The sequence below is a fragment of the Esox lucius genome, chromosome 7, assembly GCF_011004845.1.
Source record: "Esox lucius isolate fEsoLuc1 chromosome 7, fEsoLuc1.pri, whole genome shotgun sequence".
Classification (NCBI taxonomy): domain Eukaryota; kingdom Metazoa; phylum Chordata; class Actinopteri; order Esociformes; family Esocidae; genus Esox; species Esox lucius.
In genome coordinates this window covers 37,327,621-37,346,748 of record NC_047575.1, presented here as the reverse complement: position 1 = coordinate 37,346,748, position 19,128 = coordinate 37,327,621, and the positions used below count along the sequence as shown (strand labels likewise).

Here is a 19,128-nt window from a genome sequence, read left to right as displayed (position 1 = left end):
CGACCAGAAACACATAACCTGTTCAACTAAGGAGTGGCTCCATAAGAAGCATCTCAAGGTCCTGGAGTAGCCTAGCCCGTATCCAGACCGGAACCTAATAGAACATCTTTGGAGTGCGCTAAAAGTCTGTATTGCCCAGCGACAGGCCCGAAAACTGAAGGATCTGGAGAAGGTCTGTATGGAGGAGTGGTCCCCGCTGCGCGTGTGCCTTGGGATTAGGGTAAGGTTGCATTTCCGTTTTCCTGGACAAACCGGATCGGACCTGTTTTTCCAGCACATTCCATGGATGCTCGATTGGACTGAGGTCTGGGGAATTTGGAGGCCAAATCAACACCTTGAACTCGTTGTGTTCCTCATACCAATCCTGAACCATTTTTACTTTGTGGCTGGGTGCATTATCCTGCTGAAAGAGGCCAATGCCATCAGGGAATACCGTTGCCATGAAACGGTGCACATGGTCTGCAACAATGCTTAGGTAGGTGGTACGTGTCAAAGTAACATCCACATGAATGACAGGACCCTAGGTTTCCCAGCAGAACATTGCCCAAAGCGTTGCACTGCCTCTGCCTGTTTGCCTCCTTCCCATAGTGCATCCTGATGCCATGTGTTCTCCAGGTTAGCGACGCGCACACACACCCAGCCTTCCACTTGTTACAGAAGGAAACGTGATTCATCAGACCAGGCCACCTTCTTCCATTGCTCCGTGGTCCCATTCTGATGGTCACGTGCCCATGGTAGGTGCTTTCTGCAGACGGGTCAGCATGGGCATCCTGACTGGTCTGTGGCTACGCAGCCCTCTACGCAACAAACTACAATGCACTGTGTTCTGACACCTTTCTATCAGCACCATCATTAACCTTTTCATCAGTTTAAGCTACAGTAGCCTCATCTGTTGGATCGGACCACATGGGTCCACCCTTGACCCTGTCGCCAGTTAACCACTTTTCCTTCCTTGGACTTCTTTTGATAGGTATTAGGGGTGGGATGATATGAGAATTTCATGCCATGATTATCCTGGCCAAAATTATTCCGATTTACAATTTTATCCCGATTAATAACGATCCCAATACCAACTCTGGTTTATAGCTCAAAATGGCTGATCAGATCAATTACTCAATCAATCAAATTTATTTATAAAGCCCTTTTTCCAACAGCAGTTGTCACAAAGTGCTTTTACAGAGACTCCCGGCCTCAAACCCCAAGGAGCAAACAACAGTAGTGTTGAATTTCAGTGGCAACTCCCTAAGAAGGCCGAATTTTAGGAAGAAACCTAGAGAGGACCCAGTCTCAGAGGTGTGACCCGTCCTCTTCTGGCTGTGCCGGGTGAGATATTAAAAGTCCAATTGGAATAATTAATAAATGTATCAGATATTCTTCCATTACAGAAAATTGTGTTCTTGTGCATTTAAAAAGCCATTACCTTAAAATATTATCCAAATAGGTTTTTAATAATTAATATATAATAAATGTAAATCTGTAAATGTGTATGGTTGCCAGCTTCATTGACAAAATTGCAGTGGATGTTATGTGGCATTTAGAATTGCCATTTGTACCTCATTTGCCTTCATTGCACATCTATACGTACATCTGCATGTCACATCTGTAACATACATTATACTTATACAAGTAAATATTTTCACACTAGATGCTAACTGCATTTCCTTGTGAGAGAGAGAGAGCAAGAGCGCACTTCTCTGCAGATCAGGGGTGACCATAGATTTAATTTCCTAAAGTGTTATTTTGGCCCGCGAAAATGTTATTCAATTTGTCTTCTCCTGTCAAAAGAGGTGTGTGTGTGTATATGTGTGTATAATGTATATCCTATTAATATTTTCAACAATTTACACTTTAACAGGTTTTTTCTGCATGCCTCATAGCTGCATGTCTTCTAGGATATCATTGGTTTGAGCTTCAACTGCTTAATTTCCGTGGTAATGGAATGGACCGGTATTTTCATATAGCGGGAAGTGCAGACGTGATCAGAACAATTTTTTGTAGGCTACTAATGCCGCATTTACACTAGTGCCTTACCACGGTAGGTGTAGTGGTTAGACCAGTACTGTTGTAAAGGACCTGGAAACTAGTTTATTCTTTAAATCACAATACAATCCCAACTCATAATATTTTTTTTTTTCATTTTGTTTTTCATTGTAATTGACAAAATGATTCTATTTACGCTAGCAGAGTCATTCGGCTTCATTGACCATCTTTGCAGAGGATGTTCAGTGGCGTAGTACAAAATGAGGTGAGATGTGCGCTCCACTTGTAAAATAAAACAAGCGGTCAGGGAAACCTCAGCGACTGGCAGAACTTTTTCTAGTCACTCATGTGGGGATTATCCCGATATATGATTATCCCGATTATGGAATTTCTCCACAATTTCGTAATCGTGAGTATTTTCCATCGTGAATAGTACTCAAATTTTCCTATCCCTAATAGGTACTGACCACTACAGACTGGGAACACCCCTCAAGGGTTGCAGTTTTGGAGATGCTCTGACCCAGTTTTCTAGCCATCACAATTTGGCCCTTGAAAAAGTTGTGCAGATTCCTTACGTTGCCCGTTTTCCTGTATCTAACACATCAACGGTGTGTGAGATTGAGTGTTATTCACCTTCACCCATCAGTGGTCATAATGTTATGGCTGATCAGTGTATAAGTAAGATATAAAAATAAATAAATAAAATAAGTGGTATTTTGAGGGTATAATGTTTATACTTATCCTCTAAACAGACATTTATTCCATTGATTCTCAAAAGTATTCACCTCCCATGGATTTTCCACATTTTGTTGTTGGATTGTTGTGTTTTTGCCATATGAAATATTTTTGATCAGGTAATATTTATTTCAAAACATCCTGTTCAGCTGTCAGTCCACAGTAAACCCATAGAGTAAGACCAAAAGGCTTACTGACAGAGACAATCACCAGGTCTCAATGCTAGCTTCCACGTCTAAACAGGCATGTTCACTGTCTTGAAACCTCCTCTCACTATTATTCAAGCCATTACTGTTGAGAATGAAAGGTAAATTGGCAACACGGAATGTGATCATTTGGCACCTGCTACTAGGTTATTCTCATTTATTTGCACACATTTTAACAAGCAACGTAGGCTTGTACAGTTAAAAAAGAACTAGCTCGCTACTTTCCATCATGTCTCATCATTAAAAAATATGCTATGGTTTCTGCCTAGAAATGATTTAGTCTAGCAATTATACCACCCATTATTTGAGGAATAGCAGAGAAATAAGTCTGAGTTAAGCAGTTGAAAGCCCACAACGCTGGGCAGTGGTGCTCGCATTTTCCACCTCTCACAACGCTACTGATAGACTACTGTCTATCAAAGCAGTCATTTTTTTATTGCTACAGTAGATTGCTCCTAACGCATATGAAATTATACAAAGCTGGTGGACCTGTAAATGCCAAACATGCCATACTCCCTATTGTTTATCTCACGTCTATACATGTTTTACATACACTGTTCCAAAAAATTAAGGGAACAACCCTTGAATCACACTTCCGGTCTTGATAAAGGAAATATATTAAAGATTAATATATTTACTGTACATTGTCACTTGTTGAGAGCAAAATGACGTGTCAATGGAAACAGCCCGATTGAGGGCTGGATACAAATTCACACAGAAAATCAAAGAATACAATTGAAATCACAATTGGTGCTACTTGGTGGTTTCGGATGCACCGATACATAAAGTCCAAGAGGTTCTCAATTGGATTCTGGTCTGGGGAGCTTGAGCGCCAGTCAGTGGCATCAATGCTTTCATCATCCAGGAACTGCCTGCACACTCTGGCCACATGAGGCCTGGCATTGTCCTGCACCAGCAAGAACCCAGGGCCCACTGCACCAGCCTAAGGTCTGAGGATTTCATCCCGGTACCTAGCTGCAGTCAGGGTACCGTTGGCTAGCACGTGGAGGTCTGTGCAAACCTCCAAGGATACACCTCCTCAGACCATCACTGACCCGCCGTCAAACGGGTCATGCTGGATGATGTTGATGGCAGGATAACCTTCTCCACAATGTCTCCAGACACTTTCAAGTCTGTCACATGCGCTCAGTGTGAACCTGCTCTCATCTGTGAAGAGAATGGGGTGCCAATGGCGGACTTGCCATTTCTGGTGTTCTCTGATCGAGCTTCACATTGCTGGGCTGTGAGCACAGGTCCCACTATAGGATGTCAGTCCCTCAAGCCATCCTTATGGTGTAGCACGCTGGATGTCATTTTGTATGGCTCTGGCAGTGCTCCTCCTGTTCCTCCTGTTCCACAAAGGTGCGGATACCGGTCCTGTGGCTGGGTTGATGCCCTTCTACGGCCCTGTCCTGCTGTCCTTGTGTAATGGCCCCTCTCTTGGTATCTCCTCCATGCTCTTGAGACTGTACTGGGAGACAGTGCAAACCTTCTTGTGACAGCACATATTGATGGAGAACGAGGCGCCAATGGCAGACCTGCCAGTTCTGGTGTTCTCTGGTGAATGCCAATCGAGCTGCACAGTGCTGGGCTGAGCACAGGTCCCACTAGAGGACGTCGGGCCCTCATGCCACCCTAATGGAGTCTGTCTCTGACAGCTTGTTCAGAAACATGCACACCAGTAACCCGCTGGAGGTCATTTTGTAGGGCTCTTGTGGTGCTCCTCTTGTTCCTTGTAGAACGGAACAGATACTAGTCCTGCTGCTGGGTTGATGCCCTTCTACGGCTCTTTCCGTCTCCTGGTATCTCCTCCATGGTCTTGAGACTGTACAGGGAGCAAATCTTCTTGAGACAGCAGAGTATGGATGACCCATCCTGGAGGAGCTGGACTGCCTGTCCAACCTGAATGGTACCTGCAGGTACTCCCTTATGCTACCAATAGTGACAAGGAAACCAGCAAAACGAGAAGAATCAGTCAGGAAGGATAAGGAAAGGGCAATTGTCTGTGGCCACCACCTGAAAAACCATTCACTTTTTGGGGGTTGTCTGGCTGTTGCCTCTTCAGTGCACCTGTTGTCACTTTCCTTTACACCAAAACAGGTGACATTGATTCACAATCGCTTATGCTTCCTAACATATTGGACATATTGATATCCCTGAAGTTAAATTGTCTTGGTGTTGTACTGTGATGATACAGGTTCCCTTAAGTTTTAAATGTTAAATACTCATTAATCCTCATCCTTTGGAGCATGCTAAAGCTAGTTTCTTCACGTGGACAAAGCTAGCCTCGGAATTTTGTGAAAAATTTATGTGTGATTAATTAATATAACCCCATGTTTCTTAACATGTGACCTGCTGTCTCACATTTCTCTTCACTGACCTTCATCTTGGTTTGATGTCTCTCCCCATAGAGAAGGGGTCATGTCCACTTTGAAAGGTAGACTCACAGGGCAAGGGGGAACAGGAAGATAGAAAGAAGCAGCAAAAAGGGCAGTGGTATTGGGATTCAGCCTTGTTCTGAATGGAATAGAGCCTTAGGTTTAGGTTTCAGCCCAGTTCTGAAGAGAATAGAGCCTTGGGTTTGGGATTCAGCCTAGTTCTGAAGGGAATAGAACCTTGGGTTTGGGATTCAGCCTAGTTCTGAAGGAAGTAGGGTGTGGTTTTGGGATTTAGCCCATTTCTAAAGGCTATAGGGTAGTTTGTTTGGCATTCTACCTAGTTATGGACAACACATTTAATTGATCACCTCTCCATTGAACCCTTCTCCTGTTCTTGTTCCTTCATTAGTGGTCAGAGTTATTTTGACCAGGTTTGTGTCTCTGTGTCAGGGGACTGTTGTATAAATACACCGATCTAATGGGCTACACGATTGTGTGCACACAAACACACACATACAAACGCACACACACCTAATGGGCTGAACAAAAATGTGGTCCTGTTGGTAAGCTATAGCCAATTAAAACACAAGGGGCCTTGTTCCGTGTTCTGTGTTGCGGACCGCATGCACAAGTGGATGTAAAACAAAGGAACTCTATTTTTTCATTAATACTTCAAAATGTGCAGTCAGGCGTGTGTGTTTGTGTGTGTGTGTGTTGTGTGCGTGTGTTTTAATAAGCAGCTGTGACAAATGACCCTCAAGCATTGACATCACTGCTGGTTGTGCAGGGTTTTGTTCTAACCCTGCTCTAATACACCCAGTTCAAGATGAGATGATAATATGTTCTAACAAAAGCTACATCAGATGACGACGGGTTAACAACACAGGATGATAATAAATTACAAATCACAAAAATTTGCTCCATTGTCCAATGGTTCAGTATTACTTTCTCTATGTTCACATGTTGGCGGTCACTTCAAATGGTGTAACCGTGGCCTAAAGCCAGCGCATTCTAATTTAGCAGTCCCCTATGTTCTATATCTGTCTGTCCTTTAAACAACATTCTCTCTTTCCTCTCTCTCTGTCTCTCCCTCTCCCCTCTCTACATCTGTCTCCTTTCTAACTTTCTCTCCTTGTCTCTACATATCTCGCCTCTACAGCGCTCTCTCTCTATCTCTCTGTCTCTCTCTCTCTCTCTCTCTCTCTCTCTGTGTATCTCTCTCTCTCTCTCTCTGTGTATCTCTCTCTCTCTCTCTCTGTGTATCTCTCTCTCTCTCTCTCTCTGTGTATCTCTCTGTAGCTGGATCTCTCTCTCTCTGTAGCTGGATCTCTCTCTCTCTCGATCTCTCTCTCTCTCTCTCTGTGTATCTCTCTCTCTCTCTCTCTCTGTGTATCTCTCTCTCTCTCTCTCTCTGTAGCTGGATCTCTCTGCATTAGAGGGGAGAGCGATACTGTTGGTTGTGGCCCACCTGCCAGCCGGCCTGGGGGCTTTTCACATCATTAGTATTGAACAAGAGCAAGGGGGACTAATGGAGGAAGAGGAGGGATGAGGTCTGCACCTGCCTCACATTAATTAACTTTAACACCAGTTCCATTTGTGATTCCGTGTGGGAGGGAGGGAGGGAGGGGAAGAAGTGAAGCAAGCAACAGGGGTGGAGAAAGAGGGAGGGTCTCTTCACCTCTGCTACATTAATTCAGTTGAACCAGAGGTCACAGGTCATAAGTCATTCTCTGGCGTGTCGACAGTGGCTGCATTCAGAGTTGTTACGAACACTCCAAACGGAACACTAGTTCTGACCAAGGCTATTAGGACTACACTGAAATGTATTGGACTAGATGGGGAATAGTGTGCCATTTGGAACGCTGATCTGTTCATCTCCCTTGGCTAGTTCCTCTGAGACCTGCAGACATAATCTCTGTTAAACCCCTGCACGGAAACCGGGGTCTTATCCTTTCACAGAGGAAGAGAGGGAGAGGGGAATGAGAGAGGTGGAGAGAGTTTCTGGATATCTACTGAGTTGCTGAATTAGCTGTTAAAAGGTTGTTTCACATTTTCCTTTTTTTCTTTACCTCATCCCCCGAGTGAAAAACAAGATTTTACTCGTTTTTGGATAATGCTTCTCAGCTTTACATAACACTTTAAAATGGTTGAAGGGTGTGCTGGGAAGGACAGGTGGGGGGCTGAGTTGTGCACATGAACCAAGGGGGTCTAAACACCCCTGGTTTCATCCTATAAACATATGATAATGTCCTCTTTGTGTGAGTGCACTTCACGGTGAAGAAAGAAAATGCCTTTCGAGTGGTTTGCTATATTGTGCCGCTTTAACCTACTTCATGATGTCGCAAGGCTGATTTGGTTGTGATAGACCAATATCTGTTCAGCTGGGTAAGGGGGAGGCTCTGGGCCTTCAGCCAATCAGGTCTGTGTGCTGAAAAATCACATGCTGTTTTTTTATTCTACAAAGTGATGATTTAAAACTTCAATTAAATCTGGCTTAGGGTGGCCTAGTGGTCTAAGTTGCTGCCTTTGGCGTACGTCTACTGAATGGTGAATGGGTTATATCCAGACTAATGCTCTTTCAGCAAAATCACTTCTTTATCTTTCCCCAATTTCTTTCAAATAAAGCATACATTTACAAAAATCCCCTGGAAACAACTGAACGGGATTGTTGATAATTTTGAGATGTACTCAATTTTATTGAATACAACATTATGATCCATACAACGTACTGTACAGAGCTACTCAACCTTTGAGTGTTTCAGTCCTAGACTCCACAGAACACTGTTCTAGAGCTCCTCAACCTTGGGTGATTGGTTCAATCACAAAGCACAATTCTAGAACTACTCAACCTTTGATGAATGTTTCAGTCCTAAACCCCACAGAACACTGTTGTAGGACTACTCAACCGTAGTTGATTGTTGCGTGTGTCTGTGTGTGTGTGTGTCTCTGCGTGTCTGCATGGTAATTCTATACACACAACTTTGACTTCTCTCAACCTAACTCCCTTAATAGATACACTGTAACCCCTAAGAAACCTGCTGTGGGAACACGTGAATTTCAGCTGTCACAAATCTCACACACACACACACACACACGCAGGCACACACGCGGTAGGGTTGTCTCTGTGTGTAAGCCGATGAGAATTGAGATGCAAGTCTTGTTTAACTGAGAGTATTTCTACCATCTCATTTCTGTGTGCGCGTGCAAATGTGCGTGGATTTCCACTGTCTCATTTGGGACCAAGACTTTTCATTAGTCATGTGTTTTTTGCCGCTTGCTTAACCATGGAGAAAATGGGTTTTTAAAACCACTGCTCCGAAGATGTTCCATGTGCGCTCATGCCTGTGTGCACGTTGTGTGTGCACGTGGTGCTGTGAGGCATTAGAATATATGAAAAGTTACATTACATAGTTATGTTGCTACCGGTCCAGGGCTCTCTAACAGGTTGGCCAGCAGCCAGCGTTTATGAGGTGTCGTGAAGCACACGCCGTCGTCACACGACTGTCAAACGTCATTTTAACGTCGCTTCGGCGTCCTCGCATTGCTATTCAATACTTTTCAAGAGAAGTAGCTATTTCTTGACTCTGCTAATTTTCCACAAAATCTGTGGTAGATAACCAATCATATTTCCAATACCAGGATTTCAAGACCCCCCCCCCCCATGCGCGCACACACACACACACACACACTTCCTCTGAGAGAAGAGAAGTCTGCTGCCAATGGCTTGGTAATGACGTACACCCACTCCTCTCTTCTCCTTAATACACATATCCACAGACACATACACAGAGACACTCACTGTTCTTGATAAGTGTCAACTTCAGTCTCAAAGGATTAATTAAGATGGAGAACAAAGCAGAACAGAGGATAGAGGGAGGAAGGAAGGGGAGAAGAGAGTATGGAGGGTAAACGGGGGAGGGATAAATTGGTGAGGGGGGTGGAAGGCGGGTGGGGGGAGGTTGGGAGATCCTCTCTGAAGAATAACTCAGATTTAAGGTGTACTGGATAAACAGTCGACATGCACCGGGTTCTGTCTATCAGTCCCATATGCCGGGTTCTGTCTATCAGTCCCATACGCCGGGTTCTGTCTATCAGTCCCATACGCCGGGTTCTGTCTATCAGTCCCATACGCCGGGTTCTGTCTATCAGTCCCATACGCCGGGTTCTGTCTATCAGTCCCATACGCCGGGTTCTGTCTATCAGTCCCATACGCCGGGTTCTGTCTATCAGTCCCATATGCCGGGTTCTGACTATCGCAGCCAGGGAATCAGCCATTACTGATGGTGGAGACCAGGGAGCAATTAGGGTCAAATGCCTTGCTTAAGAACAACAAATACTTTTCCCCCTTGTGGGTTTAGATCCAGGTTCTGACCATAATGTTCTGACTATCAGTCTCAGACCAGGTTGTGACTTTTCTATTCTTTCAGATCAGCACTAAAACAAATGCTATGTGAATTATTCTAATGTGAATGCTGAAAAGACAATGTAGAACAATGTTAGACTGCAGCTTTGGCTGTCTCCAGCCACCAGAGTGACTTAATAATAATAATAATAATAATAATAATAATAATAATAATAGTAATAGTAATAATAATAATAGTTGAATACACCAGTGCCGTTATTATGAATGTCAGGACACACAGGCAGTTGGCATAGTGGTTAAGAGCACAGAGCGAGAAAATGTTTGCTGGATCTAATCCCATGAGGGGCAAAAGTATTTGTTGTTCTGCCCTTAAGCAAGGCATTTTACCCTAATTGCTCCCTGGTCCCCACCATCAGTAATGGCTGATTCCCTGGCTGCGACTCTCCGAGGTTGTCTCAGGGAGCTCATCTGCATGTTTAAAAAAAAAGTTAAATCCTTGTCATGTCTGTATGCGACACTCGTCCTCAAGACATTTAATGAATGAGCAAGTGATTCTTCTGGGACATTCCTCTGCGGAAGACCTTTATGTACATCAAGGAATTCAGATGTTACCCCTTCAATCACAATGACCTGTGATCTGTCACTAAGATAATCATGAAACCAATCAAGAACATGGCTCTCAGCCAGTTACCATCCCTGATCCAAGTACCAGACGTGTAAAGGGATTTAATCGTGGTCTCGACTACTTCTGAGATTTGTCTGTTGGTGTGGTGCAGTCGCCATGACGCATTTGCGGTGTGTTTCTGTTGACATCTTCCCCGGGGGATTGGGAGGTCTTGCCTTGTCTAGAGATGGTCTTGTTGAAGGGAAAGTCGATTGAAACTTGAATCTCCGAAGTCTTGAAATCTACAATTAGGCGCCACTTCTGTGCAATCCGTGCAAAATCTTTTTGGAAGTTATGCCTAACGAATGCCTGTACTCGTCCATTTTTGTTGTTTACACAGCATATCAACGTTTCAGAGGGGGGCCTTTATGTGGACTAAATTGCAGGAATATTCAACAAATGCTGGTCATTTTCTGTCTAGGTTTGTTGAGGAAATGTGTAACTATTATTGGCTCTTTTGAAGTTTGAAAGAAAAACAAATAAACTGTCAACAACGTTTCTTCACAATCAGATGATACCACTGCATAATCTGGCATTTTAATATGGGAGATGGATATTTGAATCACACATTTAAATTCACTTTAGATTCAGAGGTTTCAGTTCAAACCAGAATCAGGTACTTTTATATGGGAGATGACAGTAAGTTAAATCCTGATCCTTTAAGTCAGAGCCAGCGGCTGTTGAATGCCACACACTTTTGCCCCAGGAAACCACCTGTCTATTTAAATAGTTGCACTTCTCATTTATTTGTCCAGTTTAAGTCTTATCTAAACTTTTTCCTCACCTGTGGTTTTAGCCTGGTTTCAGTCTTTAACACTGGGAAAATGGAGACGCCCTGGGCTAGGCTTAACCCAGGTCAAACATAGCCCTGGGCTAAGAATGTTGAACGGTGTGTGTGTGCATTTTAGACAGCTCAGTACATGCCCATTGGCAGGCTGCAAGTGATGTACAGTATGAACAACTTCTCCTCCTTTGCGTGCGACCTCTGGCTTGATGGTGAGTTGTGACCGAGGGGAAGTGATTGTCTCTCTCTGGAGGTCTATTCAAAGCTCATTAAAACAGACTGTGACGGACCAACGATAGAGCCTGACACACAAACACACACACCCACACACACACACACACACTTGCACGTAACTTTAAATACAGCAAGAGAGTTAATTTATGAGCCTGATAATACCAGAAGGAGGTCTATTTCAGACATTCATCCTAGTGGCAAAAATGTCTCAATATGACATTGTTAACGGATGCCACGCTAAGGACCTTAGATTTGTGTGTTAATGAATATGGATTGTGGATGGGCAGTTAAGGCGAACACTAACCCTAAGATTTTAACGCTAACATTTAAACCTAAGCCTAACACTTCAACCTAGCCTTACCACTAAATGACGATTTTGATTAGGGCTTTAATGGTACCCGTACTCATTACAGTATAGTACGAGTGGCTTGTTGCGGTTAGCATGCAGACCAAAATTAATATATTTTAGGACATTATTTAAAAATAGCTAGCTACTTTGTGTTGATTGTCCCTTGAATAAATCTGACAGAACAGCCTAATGTTTTTTAAAAAAAATTATCAGTTTAACGAGACCATTTACATTCTCAGGTAAGCTCAGCAATTCGGCATTCGAGCCACTGCTTGACAAAGAAAGACAGATGTTAACATGTCTACAGTGACATCATCCCCAGTAGCAGTATCCCTGGAGCAACATGGTAACGCGAACAGACAACACAGCATTCAAGCAGCCTTTGGCTGCCTAGCACTGAAGAAATTACAAGCGATAGGTGTGTTTTTAGCATATTGTGTGGTTGAGAATAGAGGGGCTGTGCAACTTCAAGGGTGCCCAAGTCATGTTATGAATTCCTCTCCTACCTCTGCTTGTCGTTTCACCCCTAATGTAGATGGGCCAAGTGATATTTGAATGTTAGGCTGGATATAGAAATGGATGGATGTATAAATGGATGGATATATGAATATATGGATGGATTATAAGAATGGATGGATGTATAAATGGATGGATATATGAATATATGGATGGATTATAAGAATGGATGGATGGATGTATAAATGGATGGATATATGAATATATGGATGTATTATAAGAATGGATGGATTGATGTATTATATGAATGAATATATGGATTGATGGATATACAGTGGGGAGAACAAGTATTTGATACACTGCCGATTTTGCAGGTTTTCCCACTTACAAAGCATGTAGAAGTCTGTCATTTTTATCATAGCTACTCTTCAACTGTGAGTGACGGAATCTAAAACAGAAATCCAGAAAATCATATTGTATGATTTTTAAGTAATTAATTTGCATTTTATTGCATGACATAAGTATTTGATAAATCAGAAAAGCAGAACTTAATATTTGGTACAGAAACCTTTGTTTGCAATTACAGCGATCATACGTTTCCTGTAGTTCTTGACCAGGTTTGCACACACTGCAGCAGGGATTTTGGCCCACTCCTCCATACAGACATTCTCCAGATCCTTCAGGTTTCGGGGCTGTTTCTGGGCAATATGGACTTTCAGCTCCCTCCAAAGATTTTCTATTGGGTTCAAGTCTGGAGACTGGCTAGGCCACTCCAGGACCTTGAGATGCTTCTTACTGAGCCACTCCTTAGTTTCCCTGGCTGTGCGTTTCGGGTCGTTGTCATGCTGGAAGACCCAGCCATGACCCATCTTCAATGCTCTTACTGAGGGAAGGAGGTTGTTGGCCAAGATCTCGCAATACATGGCCCCATCCATCCTCCCCTCAATACAGTGCTGTCGTCCTGTCCCCTTTGCAGAAAAGCATCCCCAAAGAATGTTGTCTCCACCCCCATGCTTCACGATTGGGATGGTGTTCTTGGGGTTGTACTCATCTTCCTTCTTCCTCCAAACACGGCGAGTGGATTTTAGACCAAAAAGCTCTATTTTTGTCTCATCAGACCACATGACCTTCTCCCATTCCTCCTCTGGATCATCCAGATGGTCATTGGCAAACTTCAGACCGGCCTGGACATGCGCTGGCTTGAGCAGGGGGACCTTGCGTGCGCTGCAGGATTTTAATCCATGACGGCATAGTGTGTTACTAATGGTTTTCTTTGAGACTGTGGTCCCAGCTCTCTTCAGGTCATTGACCAGGTCCTGCCATGTAGTTCTGGGCTGATCCCTCACCTTCCTCATGATCATTGATGCACCACGAGGTGAGATCTTTCATGGAGCCCCAGACCGAGGGAGGTTTACCGTCATCTTGAACTACTTCCATTTTCTAATAATTGCGTCAACAGTTGTTGCCTTCTCACCAAGCTGCCTGCCTATTGTCCTGTAGCCCATCCCAGCCTTGTGCAGGTCTACAATTTTATCCCTGATGTCCTTACACAGCTGTCTGGTCTTGGCCATTGTGGAGAGGTTGGAGTCTGTTTGATTGAGTGTGTGGACAGGTGTCTTTTATACAGGTAACGAGTTAAAACAGGTGCAGTTAATACAGGTAATGAGTGGAGAACAGGAGGGCTTCTTAAAGAAAAACTACCTGGTCTGTGAGAGCCAGAATTCTTACTGGTTGGTAGTTGATCAAATACTTATGTCATGCAATAAAATGCTAATTCATTATTTAAAAATCATACAATGTGATTTTCTGGAATTTTAGATTCTGTCTCTCATAGTTGAAGAGTACCTATGATAAAAATTACAGACCTCTACATGCTTTGTAAGTAGTAAAACCTGCAAAATCGGCAGTGTATCAAATACTTGTTCTCCTCACTGTATAAATGGATGGATGGATATATAAATGGATGGATGGATATATAAATGATGGGTATATAAATGGATGGATATTTAAATGGATTTATTTATAAATGGATGGACATAGATGAATGGGTGGATATATGAATGGATGGATGGAATAGTCTGGACAAATGTTATTATAACCCAGGCTCTGATACTGTAGTACTATTCTGTACTGTAAGAGATAGAAAATGTCAGTTTTCAAAGCCTACGATATAGCAGTGTGAAAAGTTCACTTAGTTCGAACAGTGTATTTTATGTATTTTATCCTTGTTGCCTGAAGCTTGCTGTAAAGTTAGTTCAACTTTGTTCTCTCTCTCTCTCTGTCTCCACCTCTCTCCCTCCCCCCCTCTCTGTCTCCTCTTTCAGTCTGTGTTTGAACTGAAAGCAGGTTCCCTCTTTGAGTTCTGCTGAGCGTCTCTGTGTTTTATCACGAGATACAGAGCGAGGGATCCGTACCGGTCCCCCCCCGTGGGAATCGAACCCACAACCCTGGCGTTGCAAGCACCATGCTCTACCGAGTCCCACTAGTCCCACTCGTTGTCTTCATCTCTGTCGTTATCTGAAGTGAAAGCAGGTTCTGCCTTTGGGTTGTGTTGGCTTGTATCAGGGGAGATGCTGTATGGTTGCCAGTTTCTCTCTATTTTCCCCTCAGACAGATCTCTGTAATGAGATTCTGATTCTTCCACTGCTCTGCCGGGGAACTGTGTAGCCAGTGTATGCTGATACACATAGGGTGTGTGCGTGCGTGTACACGTGCACTTCCTCTCTCTGTAGAAATGTCTGTCTGACCCTCCCCTTCTGTCTCTTTCAAAACATTCATCTACATTCCCAAACCTAGTGGAAAATTACATATGTATAATAAAACAGAAAAAATTTGTGAACAATAAATACAACTTTGAAAAAATTAAGGCATGTCAAATGCTATACTATTAGCTTTCTATAGGGTTGTAAGACATTGCAAATAGTTTTACAACCATGACTCTAGGCATCTCTATGTGGCTGGAGCCCACAGTCAGGGCCTGACTGCAGAGGTGCCTCTTGGCATCTCTATGTGCACTACTGTTTAATTATTTCCAGTCAGAGGTGGCTGCTCCCTATTGCCCCTGATTGGGGATCCTATTTAATTAAGGTGCCCTGTTTGTCTTTTGGTTGTTGGTTTTTGTTTGTAGCTAGTGTGTGTTTTGCTGCTCTACAGTTTACGGTTGACTCTCCTTTTGTTGTTTTCTTTGTTGTGAAGAACATTAAAAGGATGTTCCCTAGCTCTGTGCCTTGGAACCTTGACACTCAGACTCAACCTCAATTTGTGGGCAGTGTACACGTGGAATGTGGAATGAGCAATAGGATGTCAATGTAGATGACCACAATGTCGAAGACAAAGTTTTCTTATATTTGTATTGGTGTACTCGCTACACCCAAGCCTTTTAGAACACACGTGCAGCATGACAATTGGCCTTTTAGTTTTTTTCCACAGCCTAGATGTTGTACACATTTCGGGTTGTTAGAATAATTATTGTAATGCAAGAGAACAATGTAGATTGTAGAAAGTAGGGATAGTTCCAAAAAGCACAAAATATCAGATTTGGCATTGCGTGTTTTTCACTCTGTGTCATGATTGTCCAACAAATGAATCTAGGGGCCTAATCCATTATTTCAGAAACAAATTGTTGGCGAAGTAATAATCAAAAAGAGAGTATCAGCAGTTGCAAGATTGACTAATGAAATAGGACATTTTATACACTGCTCAAAAAATACACTGGCTGCTTAATGTTCACAACAGCGTCCCCAGACTCTTACATCTGTCACGTGCTCAAGTGTGAACCTGCTCTCATCTTTGAGGAGAACGAGGCGCCAACGACGGACCTGCCATTTCTGGTGTTCTCTGGTGAATGCCAATCAAGCTTCACAGTGCTGGGCTGAGCACAGGTCCCACTAGCGGATGTTGGACCCTCATGCCACCCTAATGGAGTCCGTCTCTGACTATTTGGTCATTTTGTAGGGCTCTTGCAGTGCTCCTCTTGTTCCTTGTAGAACGGAACAGATACTAGTCCTGCTGCTGGGTTGATGCCCTTCTACGGCTCTTTCCGTCTCCTGATATCTCCTCCATGGTCTTGAGACTGTACAGGGAGCAAACCTTCTTGCAACAGCAGAGTATGGATGACCCATCCTGGAGGAGCTGGACTGCCTGTGCAACCTGAATGGGCTGCAGGTACTCCCTTATGCTACCAATAGTGACAAGGACACTAGCAAAACTAGAGAAGAATCGGGAAGAATAAGAAGAGAGCAATTGTCTGTGGCCACCACCTGCAAAACCATTCCTTTTTTGGGACATGTCTTGCTGTGGTCCAAAACAGGTGACCTTGATTCACAATCGTTTATGCTTTCTAACTGGACAGATTGGTATTCCTGAAGTTGAACTGACTTTGTGTTTAACTTTTTTTTGAGTAGTGTATATTTAGGCAAGAAAAAAACATCTTGCCAGCCAATACTGCATAGAGTAGGTAGAAACCATTCCAGTAAATGTTAACTTGAGAAATGAACTTGAACTGCCTGTTTTTTATATGAATTTAATATTGCACAGTGGGCATTTATAAGATCATGCCTCTGGCAGCCGTGCTTTCAATAAGCAGGAAAACATTTTGTTTCCCGGGAGAAAATGTTGCTAAATGTTGCTGCTGTTGATACTGCAATGATTTTCCTGTGGTTAATGTTCGGCCAGATTCCTGGTTAGTTATTGGGGTCACATTTGATTCCATTTTTGTCGATTGGGGTGATCAGACCTTGGTTCCGAATATTGAGAAAGTGCTAAGCAAAATGTTAAACATTTTTTGAGTGGCTATTTTGAATTTATGTTCTGTACATTTGATCATTTGGTTTAGTGTATCATCAGTTTTCTGGGTTGGAGGGTTTGGATTTAGTCCTGTGCTTTGAGTGTGATTGGAGAATCCAGTGTGTTCTGGTGGTCTTTCACAGATTTTTTTGATTGTAATGTTTGGTTCTGTCTGTTTCTAGGTATCAGCTGTTCACTAAGAGTTTGTGTAATCTGGAGGAGGCTGAGGGCAGTATCGATGTCTTCACCAGGAGCTACGTGTTCTATGGAGTACACCGACAAGCTGACAACAGCCTGATGTTCAGAGAGTGGGCTCCTGGAGCACAGGCTCTGTACCTCACTGGAGACTTCAGTATGTTAACACACGCACGCGCACACACATTACTATTATTGTGAGGACTTTTTGGGGCCAAGATAACCCCAGTTAAACCCATAACCCCAATGCTAACTTTAAACCTAAACTCTAACCCTAACCTAAAACCTAAGCCTTAAATAGCCTTGTTCAAAGCGAGGACTGGAAAAGTTTTTTGTGTACGTTTAGTTATTTCCCTACTAAGCTCAGTACATTTAGTCTCACCAGACACAAAAACAAACAGAGACAGACATACTCAGCCTAAACAGGGCACATGATATATTGGAAAAATACATTATTAATAGGTCCGTGACAGACACACACGCACGCGCACACACTCACGCACGTGGACAGACTGACATGGTAAAGGTGACAGGGGGGATACAGAGAGAGAGAGAGAGAGAGAGCGAGAGGTGGTACGAGATGGTTGTTTTCTCTGAGCCCTTAGGGGCCTTGTAATGGCACGACATGGCAGGAAAACAGTTGTGTGTGTCAGTCAGGTGAGTGTCCCTGACATGTTATTAATCTGTGATGGCACCGCCTCAGGCCACGTTAACACCTGTCGGAACGTGTGTGTGTGTGTGTGTGTTTGATAGACAGCACAGAAGTGTAATGGTGTCCACAGAGGTGCCTGGGGCATTCACCTTATAGCACTCTCTTCCCCAACTACTGAGCTTTGCCTTTTTCCGTTGTTCTTTCTCTTTTACTCTTTTTTTTTTTTTTTTGGAGGGGGAGAGGGGGTGGGGGGGTTGTCTGTCACATATCGCAACTTGTACTTGGCAGATTAAACAAAAAATTTCAATTTAAAATGACAAAGCTTGTGAAAAAGACTGTAGATATGTAGGAGAGAATGCAAGCAGATGACACACACATCTGTCACAAACCCCTATTAGACGTGTCTATTACACACACGTTCATTGCACACACTTCCGCATCCATCACTTTCACACGCTCATTACTAGGGTTGGGTACCAACCGAATCATGTCGATACTACCGAGTGCCGATTCACGTAAAATCAATCGGTGCCGAATGTTGTTACCGGAGAGCGCATCTGGGTGAGAGAGTAGAGAGAAAGAGAGAGCCTGACTACGACAGCGAGGTTACCTCACCCCTGCAGCTTGTTCAGTGAGTCAGGGCAATGGTGTGCCGAAAGCGTTCTGAAGTGTGGTTACACTTTTCAAAACTTGACACTGATAACGCTTGCTGCAATATTTGTGATGTGAAATGCAAAGCTGGCCAAGGCAACATGTCTAACCTGAGGAAAAATCTGGTCAAACTAAATATTTCTTGAAGCGTGTTTTCTATTTGATAGCATGAAAGCCAAGTCGCCAGCAGCAGCTGCAGCTAATGTTAGCACTATAAAAGTAAAGAAAAAATGTACCGTTGGGTAACGGTACCGAATTCCATGTGCCGGTTCCAGTACCTGTATCAGTTCAAATGCGAACGGTACCCAACCCTATTCATTACACATTCATCCATTGCACACACATCATTGTGTGTATATCCATGACACCCACATCCATTACAATCACATCCTTTACTTGCACATCCATTACACTGAAATCATTTTGAAATTATTACAATAATTAATAATGATTAACCACAATCTAGTGTAATTAATCTGTAAAAAAACACACCCATTACATTAACATCAATATGAAACACATCCATTACACTAACATCCATAAGACACACTGCTTTTAGACACACATTAATTACGGAGTCATAAATTCAATACAAACACATCCATTACATGAACATACCTAAGACACAATTTACATTAACATCCATGAGAAACTCATCCGTTATACGTGCATCCATTAATTACTGAGTCATAAATG

At 43.1% G+C, this 19,128-nt stretch overlaps 1 protein-coding gene across 3 annotated transcripts in view; it reads left to right on the top strand.

The window, feature by feature from the left end:
• The window catches only part of gbe1a (glucan (1,4-alpha-), branching enzyme 1a), a 119,290-nt gene that overhangs the window by 17,647 nt on the left and 82,515 nt on the right, over positions 1-19,128 (top strand). For all 3 annotated transcript variants that reach the window (XM_034293245.1, XM_029120846.2, XM_029120847.2), the window contains exon 3: positions 17,117-17,286. In XM_034293245.1, coding sequence (XP_034149136.1) covers positions 17,117-17,286 — 170 coding nt within the window. The remainder of the gene's footprint in view (positions 1-17,116; positions 17,287-19,128) is intronic.